The sequence below is a fragment of the Ictalurus punctatus genome, chromosome 9 (genome assembly GCF_001660625.3).
Source record: "Ictalurus punctatus breed USDA103 chromosome 9, Coco_2.0, whole genome shotgun sequence".
Lineage (NCBI taxonomy): Eukaryota > Metazoa > Chordata > Actinopteri > Siluriformes > Ictaluridae > Ictalurus > Ictalurus punctatus.
In genome coordinates, this window is record NC_030424.2 from 19,876,738 (window position 1) to 19,892,762 (window position 16,025).

General features: G+C 36.9%; 1 protein-coding gene across 2 annotated transcripts in view; it reads left to right on the plus strand.

The window, feature by feature from the left end:
• The window catches only part of LOC108270307 (1-phosphatidylinositol 4,5-bisphosphate phosphodiesterase beta-1), a 41,229-nt gene extending 30,650 nt beyond the window's left edge, over window positions 1-10,579 (plus strand). Inside the window, exons 19-32 of one of the 2 annotated variants that reach the window (XM_053682605.1) lie at window positions 874-1,028; window positions 2,023-2,187; window positions 2,271-2,370; window positions 2,468-2,569; window positions 3,026-3,144; window positions 4,588-4,723; window positions 4,902-4,955; window positions 5,257-5,476; window positions 5,582-5,762; window positions 5,956-6,032; window positions 6,117-6,206; window positions 6,523-6,580; window positions 6,685-6,771; window positions 9,972-10,579. In XM_053682605.1, coding sequence (XP_053538580.1) covers window positions 874-1,028; window positions 2,023-2,187; window positions 2,271-2,370; window positions 2,468-2,569; window positions 3,026-3,144; window positions 4,588-4,723; window positions 4,902-4,955; window positions 5,257-5,476; window positions 5,582-5,762; window positions 5,956-6,032; window positions 6,117-6,206; window positions 6,523-6,580; window positions 6,685-6,771; window positions 9,972-10,172 — 1,745 coding nt within the window. In that variant the 3' untranslated portion in view covers window positions 10,173-10,579. Of the gene's footprint in view, window positions 1-873; window positions 1,029-2,022; window positions 2,188-2,270; window positions 2,371-2,467; window positions 2,570-3,025; window positions 3,145-4,587; window positions 4,724-4,901; window positions 4,956-5,256; window positions 5,477-5,581; window positions 5,763-5,955; window positions 6,033-6,116; window positions 6,207-6,522; window positions 6,581-6,684; window positions 6,772-9,971 lie in introns of those variants that run through there. The other variant, XR_008396985.1, reaches the window with a different exon arrangement.
• Window positions 10,580-16,025: the final 5,446 nt, after the last annotated feature.

The following is a 16,025-nucleotide window of genomic DNA, read 5'->3' on the forward strand; positions in this document are numbered from 1 at the left end:
AAGGAACGGAGACAAGACACCCTTGAAGGAGCATGACACCCAACGTAAATAGTTTTGACTAAATGCCAAGGATATGGACAAAACTATCACTTTGACCAGACAAGACCAGACTGCACGAAGTGAGGACTGAAATACCTCCCACAACAAACTGTTGTGGCACATGATCATAGTCTTTCTCCATATCCACAAAAAAATATGTAGATTGGTTTAGCATACTTCATGCCCCCTCAAAAAAATGTGCAAAGACCACAGTGAAGAGCTGATCCACTGTTCCAGAGTAAAGAGGACAACACTCCCCCACATTTACTCTGCAGAGCTTGAATCAGGAGAGCCTTCTGTGATCATTATTTGTAAACCAACCACCCCCAATACCTGGCTCCTGGGGTGGGTCCCGGTAACCAAACGTGGTACCTCCTACTGGGTTTCTGTGCCACTGTAGCACCCGGTGCATATGTGGGAAGGAGGATTTGTGAGATAGGGAATTTTTTATGGAGCGCCATGCTTCCATTTTTCCCTTTTATTTCTCTACAAATGCTTTTCAGTGCTTCCGTTGTCGTGAACACACACAAGCACAAACAGTTCAGCTCAGCTCTTGCACTCTCATTCACAGTGTTCTGAAAAAAACAAAAACAAAGCACACATAAGTAAACTCACCTTGATCAAAAACACATGAGAATCATTATACATTACCTGCCGCTTCAACCCGCCTCCTGCCGCTTCTGTCCGCAGCTGACGCTCAACCACGCATCTACTTCCCCAGCCCCTTCGCCACAACAAGGTTTAGATCCAAGAAGGAGACTTCATTTCATTGTAGTTGAAAAACTGAAAATACATTTGTATAAATGTTCTTTGTATCTTCTTTTGCTTACCTAGATCTTTCCATGCAGCTGAACTTGGGCATGTATGAGTATAATGGGAAGAGTGGCTACAGGCTTAAACCTGAGTTCATGAGACGACCAGATAAGCACTTTGACCCCTTCACAGAAAGCACTGTGGATGGGATTGTAGCCAATACTTTATCAATAAAGGTTTGTGTCCTATGGACTGGCTTCACACTGCAAGTAAATGTTTGTGACTTCTGTTTAGTGCATATGAGGTCCCTTTGGGAATTTCATAAAATGACTAGTAAATGGCTACATTTTGGTTTTTTTTGCATGGTGTAAGAAGCACTTCTTAATACAAAATACTGAACACCTATACCAACACAACTACTGCAATTTTGTAAACTACTGAAACATTATTACTGATATTGATTGTGTCTGGGTTTAGATAAAAGTAAAACTAAAAAGTAAAAGTTTCACTAGTGTATTATCCAAAAAAAATGATGTTAGGCTTAAGTCCCAGACCATAACATCATCACAAACTAGGGGTACTGTGTCCTTTTAGAAGTGGGAGTGGGAAGCTGTCAAAACACAAGCATGCGTAATTATTTGAATATTATCTATATAGTGAGAGATTAGCAAAAATACCTTATTTCTTCTTCTGGCTCTAAATTCCTACAGCAAGACTTTACTACTTTTTTCTTTTATTGTTTTACACAATAGGTTTACTTTGGGGCAGAATAATTAAGCCTTCAACATATGGTGTTATATAAAACTTAAGCAGATTTTACAGCAAGTGAAACAAAATAGAGCCATAATTCTTATTTATTGTGCAGTTCAAGCTTTTCAGTTAATAATACCACTGGCTCACAACTACCACTAAGTCATTGAATGTGGAGCTTCATTTCTGTTCTTTCTTGTGAATTATTAAATGTATTGTGCAAATGTCTGTATTTGGATTATAATAAACCTGTGTTGAAAGAACACAGGACAAAGAACTAAGTAGCGGCAGGAAACGTGTACTGCACATGTGTACTGAATTTTGAAGGTCCTGGTTACATGATCATAGACAGACTCAACATAAAGTTGACATCAACATATTTCATATAACCAGGTAACAGATATACTTACAGGATTGCGTATGTATTATTATATATTATATTATATTGTGAATGCAGTTATTACTGTTTTGACCAATCAGATCATATCAGGACAGTTCCTTACTGACAAGAAAGTAGGGGTGTATGTGGAGATTGACATGTTTGGGCTCCCAGTTGACACGAGACGGAAAGCATTCAAAACAAAGACATCCCAGAACAACGCCATCAACCCTGTGTGGGATGAAGAGCCGATCGTCTTTAAAAAGGTAGAGCACCTCACTCAGAATTGTCACACACAGCATGTGGCTTTTAATGAATCATTTTACTGTCGTTTTCCCTTCTTTTACAGGTGGTTCTACCTACTCTTGCCTCAATGAGAATAGCTGTATTTGAGGAGGGTGGAAAATTCATAGGTCATCGTTTAATTCCTGTATCAGCCATTCGACCAGGTAGATGTCTGCTTTCTCTGCTAAACCGGATTTATATGTGAGTTATATCCAATTATATGATGAAAGTGTTCTTACACAAGCTTTATTGTTGTTACAGGTTACCGGTATATTGGACTGAGAAATGAGAAAAACCAGTCACTCACTCTTCCTGCTCTATTCGTGTATATTGAAGTGAAAGATTACGTGCCAGACACTTTTGCAGGAAAGTAGTATCAAATTATCACATAATAATTACTTGCCCTTCTTCTTCACCCTATTGTTCGAATGTGAAATTCCATCATGATCACAGTGCCACAGGTTTTAGCAGTGCAGGACTGAGCTAAAGGTGTGATTCAGAAACTGTGAAATGCAGAGACTAACGGGACTTGTACTTCCTGTTCAGCATATGTGATTTTACTTCAGATGTTTTATGCCGTTGGGGCCTACAGGTGCAACTGGCTCTAGCCTTTTCAACAGCATTTAAAGCTTTTGTTATGAGGAGTGCTCAGTCCTCCACAGAAGTCGCCAGTGACGTCAGAGCCGAGACAGATAACATTCTTGTGAGACAGCAGGGGAAAAAATTGCAATGCCATTGTGGATTCAAATAATGATGAATTGACAGTCTGAATGAAATTTGCCATGCTTGTGACGACTGACTGTGTGTTTCTTATTGGAACAGATGTCATAGAGGCCCTGTCTAACCCCATTAGATACGTCAACTTAATGGAGCAGCGATCCAAGCAGCTGGCTGCTCTGACATTAGAAGAAGGGGAGGAGGAGAAAGATGCCAAAGAGGTGGGACCTGTGTATGAGTGAATCTTGTTACATCCAAATTTACAAAGTTCACTCCAGGTTCTCCTCAGTGCTCATGTGGCTTAACAGAATAATATGAGTGGAATTAATGTTCTGAATTTACCGTACATTTTTTATCTTTTTTGAAACATTTGAAGTCAGGACTGTAATGCAAATTATTATAATGAAGTTAAGATTGGACTGATATAATACTTTTGTATATGAATATTTTTTGGTAAATTGAACAGCCTTCGAAAGACACACCTTATCTTTGACCCTTGTATTTACATTTACGCATTGTAAAACCGGATAAGTTCATTTAATGCAAAACATTTGAGGAAACTAATTACCTCAAAATTTTTAAGTTGATAAATCAATTTCTTTAAGCCAAATACACTTAAATATAACCTTAACCCTAAGTCTGAGTTAAATTTTTGTTATATTTAAGTGTATTTGGCTTAAAGAAATTGATTTATCAACTTATAAATTTTGAGGTAATTAATTTCCTCAGATTTTTTGAGTGAAATGAACTATCCGGTTTTACAGTGCAGACATTACAAAATCTCTTATGAAATTTTAACATATCTGAATATTCACTTGAAACACAACTTGCTCTGTCTGGTTTGTTTTCTTTTATCCACAATTGCTCCTAAAATTGTGTTAACTGTTGCCGTTTCTTAACTACTAATATCTGATACTGACTTAGTTATCAGTGAATTAACTCAATGGTCAGTGATTGTCACAATGATTTTAGTAATTAAAAAGGGCTTTATATCAGTTACAAATTATGACATCTTGTTTTCCCTCATTTTCTTCCCAATTTGGCCATCTGCCAATTCCCACCCACTATCTCTCCACTGTCGTATGACAGCTACCAACCAAGAAGGGATGGCTAACACATGCTTCCTCTGAGATATGTGAATCCATATGCCAACCACATCCTTCAGAAATGCTGATCATGCTACGTCACACGGCAGAGTAACACACTTGTATCTCTTCCACATACAGAAGCACCCTCTTCTGCATACATAACTCAGAGATGCCTACAAATGGCTACTCACTGTGATCGAAAGGGGAAGGAAAGTATGCCATCTGTCCCTCTCTGAGAGCACAGTCAATTGTGCTCCCTAGGCCACTGGTGTCTGTGGCATCATCTGGATTTTAACTCGCAATTTCCTGATGAAAGGGTGAATGCTTCTCTGTTGCATCACTCCTCTTTTAGTCCCCCCCCCCCCCCCCCCCCAACCTTCCCAGATTAGACAGTTTTTGTTTTTTTTTTTCCACTTTTTTTTTTTTTTTTGAAACACATGATTTGTAATGTGGAACATTATTCTGAATGACAAGATTGCATTTAAGAAAAACTCACCAAAAAACAGAGGACCCTTCAAAATCAATCCTCTGTTGTTTTCAACATTGTTTTCATCTTTATTTACTCTTGTTTGTCAGACTGACTCGGGTGTTGAGCAGGCTTCAGAGGCAAAGAGTGAGCCCAAACCTGCACCTGTGGAGAATGGCCTGAGTCACACTCTGAGTGTAACGCCGAAACCAGCGTCACAGATCAATACACAGCCCCAGTCTACAGGTAAGCGCACCAAATTTATGTTAATATAATTTAGTGCTAGATTGCTTTTTTATTTCAGGGGTTTTCGATTTCAAAATGACATAAATATTAAACAAATATTGCTTCTAGTGCTGGAGAGTGAAAATGGTTATTTTGTATATTCAAAAAACTTATCTGTACAGGTGTTTGTGTGTTTTAGGGTCAGCTAAATCTGCAGCAAAGACTGAAGATCTTATACACAGTGTCCTCACTGGTCAGTCACTGTTTATACTACACACCCACAATGACTGTAAAACATTCCTAATTGCATTCAATATATAGTTCTATAAGACAAGAATAATACAATTAGTTTATCACAAGGAATCTTGCCTGAACCCCTATAATGTCTTCTTTTTTTCGAATCAACTTGTTAACACTTGCTTTCCCGTAAGACTAATAAATCTGTATTTTTTATTATTTTTTAAAATAACTGTCCAGACAATAAAAACTATTTAATGACTGTATGTTCTCCTTTAAGGCTAATGAAGAACTTTATGAACTTTGTCCCATCTTAGAGATAGAAGCACACACATTAGAGGAGCTGAAGCAGCAGAAGGTTTTTGTCAGGGAGCAGAGAAGACATTATAAAGAAATGAAGGAGCTGGTGAAGAAACATCACAAAAAAACCACAGAACTGATCAAGGAGCATACTGCCAAATACAACGAATTCCAGCATGACTACCTCCGCAGAAGAGCTGTGCTGCAGAAATCTGCAAAACGAGATGGTAAGAAGAGGTAGGTCTACATTCTCTGCTCAAGATTCCTTCTTAAAAGTGCAATCGTGTTTATACTCTATAGCTGGGAGGTGGATGGACTTGAGATTTGAGCTCTGTTCCTCAGATGTCTGTCCTCCAGTCCGGAGCACGGTGCCTCATTTTTTGAGCAGGAGCTGGCAACTCTGGACCAGGAGAGTGGACAGAAACTGGCTGAGCTCAAAGAACAGCAGCAGCAGCAGCTCCTGAATCTGCGGCAGGAACAGTATTACAGTGAGAAGTACCTGAAAAAAGAACACATCAAGCAGGTAGAGTGAATGGCTACTATCTCGTACAGTCGAAAATTTCATAGCACAATTTTTATTTATACGCCACAAGCTTAAGTTAAATCTCTTATCTATAAATAAATGTATATATTGAAGCACAATTTTGTCATATATATATATATATATATATATATATATATATATATATATATATATATATATACATATTCCACAGCTAATGGAGAAACTAACCCTGCTAGCTGAGGAGAGTCAAAGCAACCAAATGAAGAAACTGAAAGACTTGTGTGAAAAGTAAGCTTGATATGAATAAAACATAAAAACAATGCCTCTCGTTTAGTCCCAGCATGGGCCTTATTGATGTCTTAATGTCCACAGAGAAAAGAAAGAACTGAAAAAGAGAATGGACAAGAAAAGGCAGGAGAAGCTGAATGAAGCCAAATCAAAAGAGAAACACTTGACAGAGGAGTAAGTAGAGATTTTGAGTTGACTCTTGGAAAAAACAACACAAAAAGGCCATTCTGAAGTAAATATAAGGTCATTGTACCTAGAGAGATAGTGTCCTGTAGATGGCAGTGAAAGATAAAATGTGTCCTAGAATCAGTCAAGAGTTGATTCACGTTCCTCTATTTTACAAATGATTCTTATAACTGCTGCCTCATATCAAATTTGAATAAATTGTGTAGCATTGTGAAACTGTGAAACACCGTACCAGACATGTGACAGACATCACCAGATTAATAGATTGCCCAACTTTTAAAATATCAAATATCTGTGCTTTTAGGGAAAAGCTGGAGATCAACAGGTCGTATGTTAATGAAGTGGTACAACACATTAAAAGGGTAAGAGGTATTCTGTCACACAGAGGTGTTTGTGAGTACATGACCGAAAACAGTTGACATGCCTTTAACCTGATTTGTTTCTATTGTTTATATTCTTTGGCCAGCTGGAAGATGCTCAAACCAAAAGACATGAAAAGCTTTCCGAGAACCATAAGAACATTCTTCAACAAATCACTGAAGAAAAACCTAAGGTATGCACATCATTTTTGATCTATAGGCATGTATTTAGCTTGAGCATATACTTCCAGATTTGTATAACTTTTGATGAAAAATGCATGGTGAGTGATTTTAGTTAGAGCACGTTTTGTAATATTTGGTGCAGTTCTCTCTATCAACAAAATAGCTACTCAGAGAAGAGAAACATTGGCCTCTGTGACACCCCAGGTTTTGTAAACATGCCTGAAGATAAATAATGTGGATCAACAACATCCAACCAATCAAGACAAAGATCTATCAGTTCTCTTCAGGGCTTCTGTGTGCATGTCCGTTCGTGTGTGTGTATTGAAAGGAACACCAAACAAAAGTGCTGTTTTTGTTTGAATTTTAAGCTTCAAAACAGCTAGCTTCAGCGAACGTCCACCAAAATAACTGATTATACTTCTAATGTCACCTAAATAGAAGACAAAAAGGCCTCCTTTGTAACTTGTTCAGTGCATCACAGCAGCTGCTGTTATGTATTGTTACAGCACATTCGGCATTTGTTGCATTATGAGACTGTAGATGTGTACATACATTATAGCCATTATGGGGGAAATAAGTTCACCACTGATGTCATGTCTTCAGTTTTCTATGAGTGAAAGGAGTGCACTGGATTTATCTTTAACTATCCCAAAACCACAATATTGTAGTTATACAAAATGACCAGACCAACAGCATGCAGTACGAAGTTAAAATTATACCACCAGACCTGTTAAATAACATTAAACATTAAATAGCAAATTAATAAATAACATTAAATAAGGAATAAAGAACGGGGCCCAAAAAACATGCCCAAAAATGTTTTATTATTCTTATACTACAGCAATTTTCCAGTGATTAAATTTTTTATATTTAAATAATGACAATTTTTTAAATACTTATATATATATATATATATTTTATGTTCTGTAACTCACTCACACCTACACCTGCTTTTATCTCTTTCTTGACATTAATAAGACAAAATGCAGCTAGCTACAGAAAACCAAAAGGCAGGAAGTCTTCTGTCCTGGTGAAACATTAAAGAAAAAGCTTTACCTCTGACAGTTACAAAGCATTGTCACTGGGGACTCCTTTAATAAGTGTTGTTTTCACCATACTAGTGATTAGATGTTTTACTTGTTTTACAGTGTTATATGTTATAAATAACAACACTGTTTTTAAACTTATTTATCATTAGACTTAGGTTATGTGGAGCATGTGCCATACAAGTCCCTGTAAATTAGTTGTTCTATAGAAACTGTAATATGTTAGAATGAGAGCATTAATATAAACCTATCACTTGAATTGCAGTTGAGGTTATTGTCTGTTCTGAAGTTATAGAATAATTAATCAACACCTTCTGATCAATTAGATTTGAGAATTCCTTAGCAGAAGATATAAATAAATTAAGTACAGACACAATTCATGATGTACAGCCTGACAAGATTGAATAATTAAGTATAGTATCATGAAGTGGCAGTGCAATTTATATAATTATAGGATATAACATGGTAGTGCAATGTATGTAACAATACAAAATCACAAATCATATCCTTCAAATAACTGTATGATGACATGTATAACATGATAAGAACATAAGGCAACTACAGTTTCTTCAGTGATGAGATGTCCAAAAGGTCCAGGCTCAAAGTTCAGTGCATGAATTTCTGTACAGTGAGAAAGATGTTAGAAATTGTAGAAATTGTTACAATATAATAAGTGCCAGAGTCTCAGGTAGGTATTTCAGGAGCTGCACTTCTGTATTCTGTAGATGTATCTCTTTCCCTAGGGTCATGTAGGTCTCAGTGCACCCACAAGCGCATCTGTTCCCAGTGCTGCCAAATTATGACATTAAGAATGAACAAATTACTTTGTCTTTGAAACGTAGTTCAGAAATATCAGTATACTGTATATATCCAGGTGTGTGATTTGTTGGCACATCTGTAAGTCAAGCTGGATAATTTATACACCTGAATTATATTTACACATTGACAAATCTATAATGTCTTGGATCCCCATCGGTCCACGATAGTTCTCATACAACGTTCACCAGCCAGGTCTAGCCTAGGCTGCAAGGCTGAAAAGAACATTTGGAATACAAAAATAAAGATCGGTATTAGTCCGGTGAAAGAGATGTGGCAGCACAATGCACTTTGCTGACACTATAAATGTTACCTAATATTTAGGATGATAATAGCAAAAAAATAATAATAAAAAAAAAAATCACATGCTGATGACTAGCCACTTATCAACAATTAGTTGACAGTGCAATCCACTGACATCGATCTGTCTCTGTAACATACATGCATAGGCGCACTGAGTTATTCCATTTGAGAGTATCTGTAACATCTTTGAAATAATTGTAGATAGTCTTACTAAGGAAATGCCATCCATCCATCCATCCATCCATTTTCCGTACTGCTTATCCTACAGGGACATTCACATATCCATTCACACACTACAGACAATTTGGAAATGCCAGTCAGCCTACAATGCATGTCTTTGGACTAGTGGAGGAAACCGGAGTACCCAGAGCAAACCCCTGAAGCACAGGGAGCACATGCAAATTCGCACAAACAGGGCAGAGGCAGGAATCGAACCCTCATCCCTGGAAATGTGAGGCAAACGTGCTCACCACTAAGCCACCATGCCACCCAATATTATTATTATTATTATTATTATTATTATTATTATTATTATTATTATTATTTATTTATTTATTTTTTAAAATTATTATTATAAAATTGATGGATGGATTATTATTTTTATACATAGTGTCACCTGGTGTTTTTTTCCAGGCCACCTTATATACTGATCTATACTGTAGCATACTAACATCTCTATGCAGATCACAGTGTGATGTCTGATGCTGCTCTTGTGTGCCAACAAGAAGTACTTCATAATGTTAATTATTTACGACAACTGATTTCATTAACACCTCATAATGGTTTCATCTGGCAAACAGTTCACCCTCTCAAACGCTGATTCTATAAAAAGCTGTATTATCGGCTTGACACGTTTATTGTGACCTTTACCAGATTGTAAAGTTTGTGATTAGGGTGTCAGCTTGGGAGAGATCATTTTGATTCATGCTTTATTGCGTAAATGTTAGGTCAAGTGTAAATGCTGCGAAAGGCCATTGGCATTTTCTATGGAATTGCTTTAACACTGTGTAGATATTGAGTTTGTAATGGATATGATCTGTTCGCAGCTCCAGAACGAACTGGATCAGGAGTATCAGGACAAGTTTCGTCGGCTGCCCGTGGAGATTCAGGAGTTTGTGCAGGAAACCACTAAGCGAAAGACTGACGGGAATGATCAGGAGTCCCTGCCTTCTTCTAACACATTGGAGAAACTCAGCCATAAGGGAGCGCAGTCTGAGGACGATATGGAGGACGAGAGGAAAGATTAAGAGAGTGAAGCATTAAGAATTCCACCGTGCTACAGGCACTCTTCCTAATTCGTTTTGCCATTGGTAATTGTTTTTTTGTTTTGTTTTGTTTTGGGTTTTTTTTTGGATTTGACATCTTTGTCATTAATGCGTTTTGGAGAATGTCTGTGGGTGGAGGGTAAAAAGATAACAGGCAAGAAATCATTTAGAGCACTTGAACCACACGAACCTGTTATGTATGATGTGCACGGTTTACCGATTTCTCATGCTACTTATAATCACATTTTTGAGTCAAATTAAATTAACATGATATTCACATTTGTTGTAGTTAATATGGTGTGTTCTACATAACTCATGATCCTAATCACATGTCTATGGCCAGTAAGTAACCAGTTGTAAGAACAGGAACCATATATATATATATATATATATATATATATATATATATATATATATATATATATATATATATATATATATATATAAATAATTTCTCTTTCAGAGGGTTTTGAAGAGGACACTGTACCTGCAATTAATTTATAATAGTTTTATTTGCAAGCACAGGTAGCTTGCAGATGTAAATTCATTATTTTGCTAAATTTGATGCTGATCTTGTTTGTTTTATTCATCTGGACCGATTAAGTAGAGCAGAGTATAAAATTTGTACTAAGTGGGTCCAGTACTGGACAGTAACAGTTTATCAGAAATGCATGATAGGGTGCATTCAGCAGTTTGTGCAATTTGTAAATCTGCAAATTTGTAGCTTGTTATGTGATGTAATGTGTAAAGACATTGTTGTGTGTGTGTTTTTTTTTGTTGTTGTTGTTTTTTGTTTACATAGTACAAAATGTCTTTATCAGCAGATAGATTTAACAATATGTTATTTCTAATTATTTTTCATTAATTTTATTAAGAGGTCATTTGAAGACAAATTATTTTGCATTCCTTTTCTATTTCATTATAATATGCGTAATCATAATAACTTTTTTTTTTGCTAAGTATATACTTATATAGTAGAATAACCTATTTACTGAAGTAATGAAGTAAAGAAATTGATATCCAATGCAGAAGGGATGGAAATAGTATCAGAAATATGGAAATGCACTTTGGATTTCATGAGGTATTGGTATTATTATGCAATCTTTTTACTTGAGTGAGATACTTTCAGTATGTGTCCATTTCATTGGTTCACTGTAGGATTTGAAGCATGGGGTCAGTGATGCCAAGTGAAGTATCGTGATGATTCTTTTCCAGAATATGCTTCCCCATACTTCCCCTGTTGGTTTCTCAGTGTTAAGCTCTGATTAAAGCACGTCTGTCACTTTCACTCTCTATTTATATAGATTTGTAACATTTAGGTAAGATCTAGATTTTAAGTTAAGTGGTGACCTAATTCTTACATTCATGTAAATGTGTTAATTATATTCATGCTTTGTATTTATTGCAATATATGATTCCTATGGACCACTAAAATAAAGTGCCAAACAATTGTCTACCACTGACAGGTCCAACATGAGCCCTTGAAATATGAAACAGAATATAATTACATCCATTCGATCTCTTGACTGACACCTATTCATAATGTATAGGATGATCTAGTTTCATTTTTAAACTTTTCATTAGAAGCAATGCAATATATTAAAGCCATGGCAAAATCCATGGTAGTATTGCTGCATCTATAAATGCTATCAAAAAAGTATTAAAATTAGATTTTCACACATACTAGTTGTAAATAATATTCTGTGTGATTACACATAAGAGCCATTTTATTGAATTACAGTGTATATTTTTTTTTAACACAAGATGGCTCTGTGCTGTTGTTTTCTTTTGACCAAACTCTTTTTTGCAATGTAAGATTACTTGAAATACTTTTATGACTGGATCGTTTTGAAGTGACGTTCTGTGCCTTTGAATGTTTTCTGTGTTAGATGTGGAATGTAAAAAAGTGTTGATGTATAGAGCCCTTCTTTTTGTATCAACTGTGCACGCACTTTTAAAATGTTTATACTAAAGATTTACTTTGGAATTGTTTAAATGTCAAACTATTGATAGTGTATGCTATTGAGTGCCACTTTATTTATTTCAAACATTAATTCCATTCAACAAATAGACATAGATTAGAGAAAAAATATCTACAAACATTTGATTTCATCAAACTGTATTATTGGTACTACAGTATCTGCATCTTTAAAAGATGAGTAATGTTGAATGTAAGTTGTGCTTGTGCTGTGCAATGGTTTTAATAAAACTTTTTGTGAAATGTGTAACTGAAATGTGGAGTGCAAAAACTGTCTAAGTAATTATTTTTTTTGTTTATGTTTAGTATACAATGATCTTCTATAACAATGAACTGAAATCCAAATGATTGAAAACCTGATAGAAAACCTATCAAGCCACACAGACATTAACCGATCAAACCAGCAACCCTGTGGCTTTGCCACTGTGGTGTCTGCTATAGAGTAGTTTCAGTAATGAACTAGTTTCCTGAAAATGTAACTGACCTAACTAAATCATTTATTTAAAACATTGTTCAAAAACACTCTCAAACACTTCTGGGCCTCTGATGGGCCCTTGTGCAAGGCCCTTAACCTTCAACTGCATAGTTGTATAAAAAATGAGATAAATGTTAGTCACTCTGGATAAGGGCCCCTGCCATAATTCCATAAATGTAATAAAGGTCAACCCTGGTTCCACATGCCGAGGTATTGATCTCAACAGGAATGAGAAGAGCTTAGAGGTAAACCGATATAGTCATAGTCACTCACAATATCTAGTAAGACATTCATCCATGAGACTTCACAGTATAATTCTGTAGTTGTGTCCCAAATGACATACTATACACTATACTCTTATACTATGCACTATACACTCTGCCGTCTAGTGTATGAATTTTAGAAGGGTAGTATCATCTCAAATGGCACACTTTCGGTATTGTACTAACAGGGGGTATATGCTGTTTCACTAGCATTGGTGAAATAGCCAAAGAGATAACAAAAATTAATTGGTACATTTTTCTGTTTATGTTAACGTTTCCCTTAATGCCCAACAAGACCACAGTCACCGTCAGACGGAGGCGTAATTGTCATCGCAGGCAAAATTTGCTTGCACAATTTAAAATCAACATAGTAAATTGTGGTTATGGCTATGACTGCTGACAATGTAAACATATATTTTTTTTTCGTTCAGCATCTGAGCCTGATATAGCCCTTCCCAATCTGCTACGTAAGGAAAGCTGCGACCTTTGAGTGCATGAAGTGTCCGTCATGCCACACTTCGTTTTTTTTATTTTTTGACTGAATGAGTGCTGGGAACTTAAAGTGCACTTTGTTTTTTAGGGGGTTTTCAGCGTGAACACTATAATCACACTATTTATACTACAAAATTGCGTAGAATAGTTAATACGTGTGCGATTTGAGACGCACTATGTGTGTTCTCTCAAGGCCCTGGTGCCAGTAAGAACCTTGGATCTTATCCCTGGGAACAATAGGCTACAACTGACGATAGTATCAGTAACCTGCGATAGATTCCATCTATGGTGGTGGCTATTAAGTTGGATGATTTAAAGGTCTGGAAAAAGTGGTGTCTGCAGCTTTAAAATATATTGTGCTGTAATTCCTAATAATGGTTAAATGAAGATTCGAGCCGAAGAGCAGTTTAGTTTTTTATACAGAACAATAAGGGAGAAAAAGTTGTTCTTCCGTTTAATGTTAAATTGAATACAAAAAAGGTTTAAGTTTAATTGACCCTCCAGAGGGCGCCAAAACCTCACAACCAGACCTGCTCGGGTCTATAATGGGTGCGCATGCGCAGTATTGTCGCACGGTTGCCAGGGGATACCGGTTGCAGTTTCGCGCACGGCACTTCACTAAGAAAGGGTTTAGTTTTGCAATATATTTTCTAGTTCTTATATCTTACATAGCGTAACAAAGTTAGTCTGTGTTCAGTGCACTTTTCAACTTAACGTTTACATTGGAATTTAAAGATTTAAATTGTATTTTATTATGTGTATCATATTGTCTTTCATTATTCAAAACATTAAATCATATAATCATATAATTTGATGTATTTTTTTTAATGTTTAGTTCCAGTTTCAGTTGCTATAGTTCAGCAGGTTTTGGTGTAGGGTAGTTGGTGTTTTAAAATTTTGATTCATGTACCCTGTTGTAACATTGATCACGACCGTGGCCCTGGAAAAGAGTATAGTTAAAGAGGTCCTCAGTACAAAGAAACCCCCACATCATTTATCTGGAGCTGATCATATTGTGGTTGGCCCTTGGGCATTTTTGCTTCCTCGTTAGGGTTATCACATCCTTATCAGGACGGACCACAGTGGTGTTATACAAAAACATGCAGAACAGACACCTTCTCTCACTATTTTTAAACTGTTACTTACTTTTGACACAGTCTTCACCTGCTGTCCCTCCTGGCAACTCATGTTTCGGGCCACCTCAATCTGGGACCAGACCTTATCTCCAAGGATGGCTGTCTGGTAACAGAATGGTGGCTCCACCCTCAGGGGGTGAAACAGATATGGGATTGGTTTGAAAGATTTATCCTTTCTCATCCAGAGAAAACATGCACTGTGTTGTGGATAAAAATGACATGAAATAAACATGAGGGAGACTTAGTATGAGTAAAAATGTAATTTTATTGGTAATTCACAGGACGGGTGGGTGCGTAGTCTGGAGGAGAGCGAGAGGGGGAAGAAAATGGGGTGCGTCCTGGGGACATGGGGAAATCAGCGAGGGTGAAGTGAACGGACCACTGAGAGTCGGGCGGACTGGTAGGTGAGAAGAGGGACGAATGGTCGGGGCCCGGATCAGAGAAGACAACATCATCCTCGGACTGGAAGCTGGAGGGGGGTTCTGGTTCTGACTGTGTAGAGGCGTCAACACGCACGTTCATGGGGCAGATTCTGTATCGAAGAAGAGGGGGGAACCCCGGATCTCTATTCCTAGGGGGGGTGCTGCGAAGATAGTTAAGTAGCATCATGATATCAGCAGTGAGATGCACAAGCTGGTAATGAGTGTCCAGATCCAGATCCAGATCCAGGTCCAGTAACGGAGAGAGAAGGGACTGACGACGGGCACCGGCACCTAGACATACAGAAGCGGTTTTAGTCAGAGGTGGATAAATTGGAAGAACACTTTAAAGATCTTTATGGGTTGTTAGTCAAAAAGTCGAAAGAAGTGTACGAGCTGAGGAGTGCTAAAACACACGCACACACACACACCCTCGTACAATCAAGGGCGGGCAAGTAGACATAACACACACACACACAATCTCTCTCACACATACTATTATAACTTTATAAGAATAATAAAAAGGAATATTAAGATATTATAAGGGTAATGTCTTATAATAAAAAGTATATATATATATATATACTTTTTATAAAAATGCTATTAAGAAGTAGGAAGTACAGTAAATCGGTTTTTCAAGCAGCATATATAATAAGAGATATAAATCTGAAAATAAAAACTAGAAATACAGGAAAATATAACTTACTCATGATTCAGATGGTGAAGATTCTCGTCTCGCAAGGAAGGCCTTAATTTTAAGAGAACCATGAAGAGAGCCAGTTATAAGGGTGGCTGGGTCAAACTGCCCCCCCCTCGAGATAACAATAAGACCAAGGTCCCATTAGATTGTTTAGTCTTCTCCACTTTCTATTCTCTGGGTAAATGAAAAACGAAGTTTCTGATGCCCTAGGTAACTGAAAATTCTGGTTTCTGATCCTCTGAGTAACTAGAAACTCAGGGTTTTTATTTTCTGGGTTATTAGAAATGCATGGGTTCTGATTTTATGTGTAAATTAAAACCCCTGGTTTCAATCCTATGTGTAAGTGAAATAGCCCTTTTCTGGAACATAAGA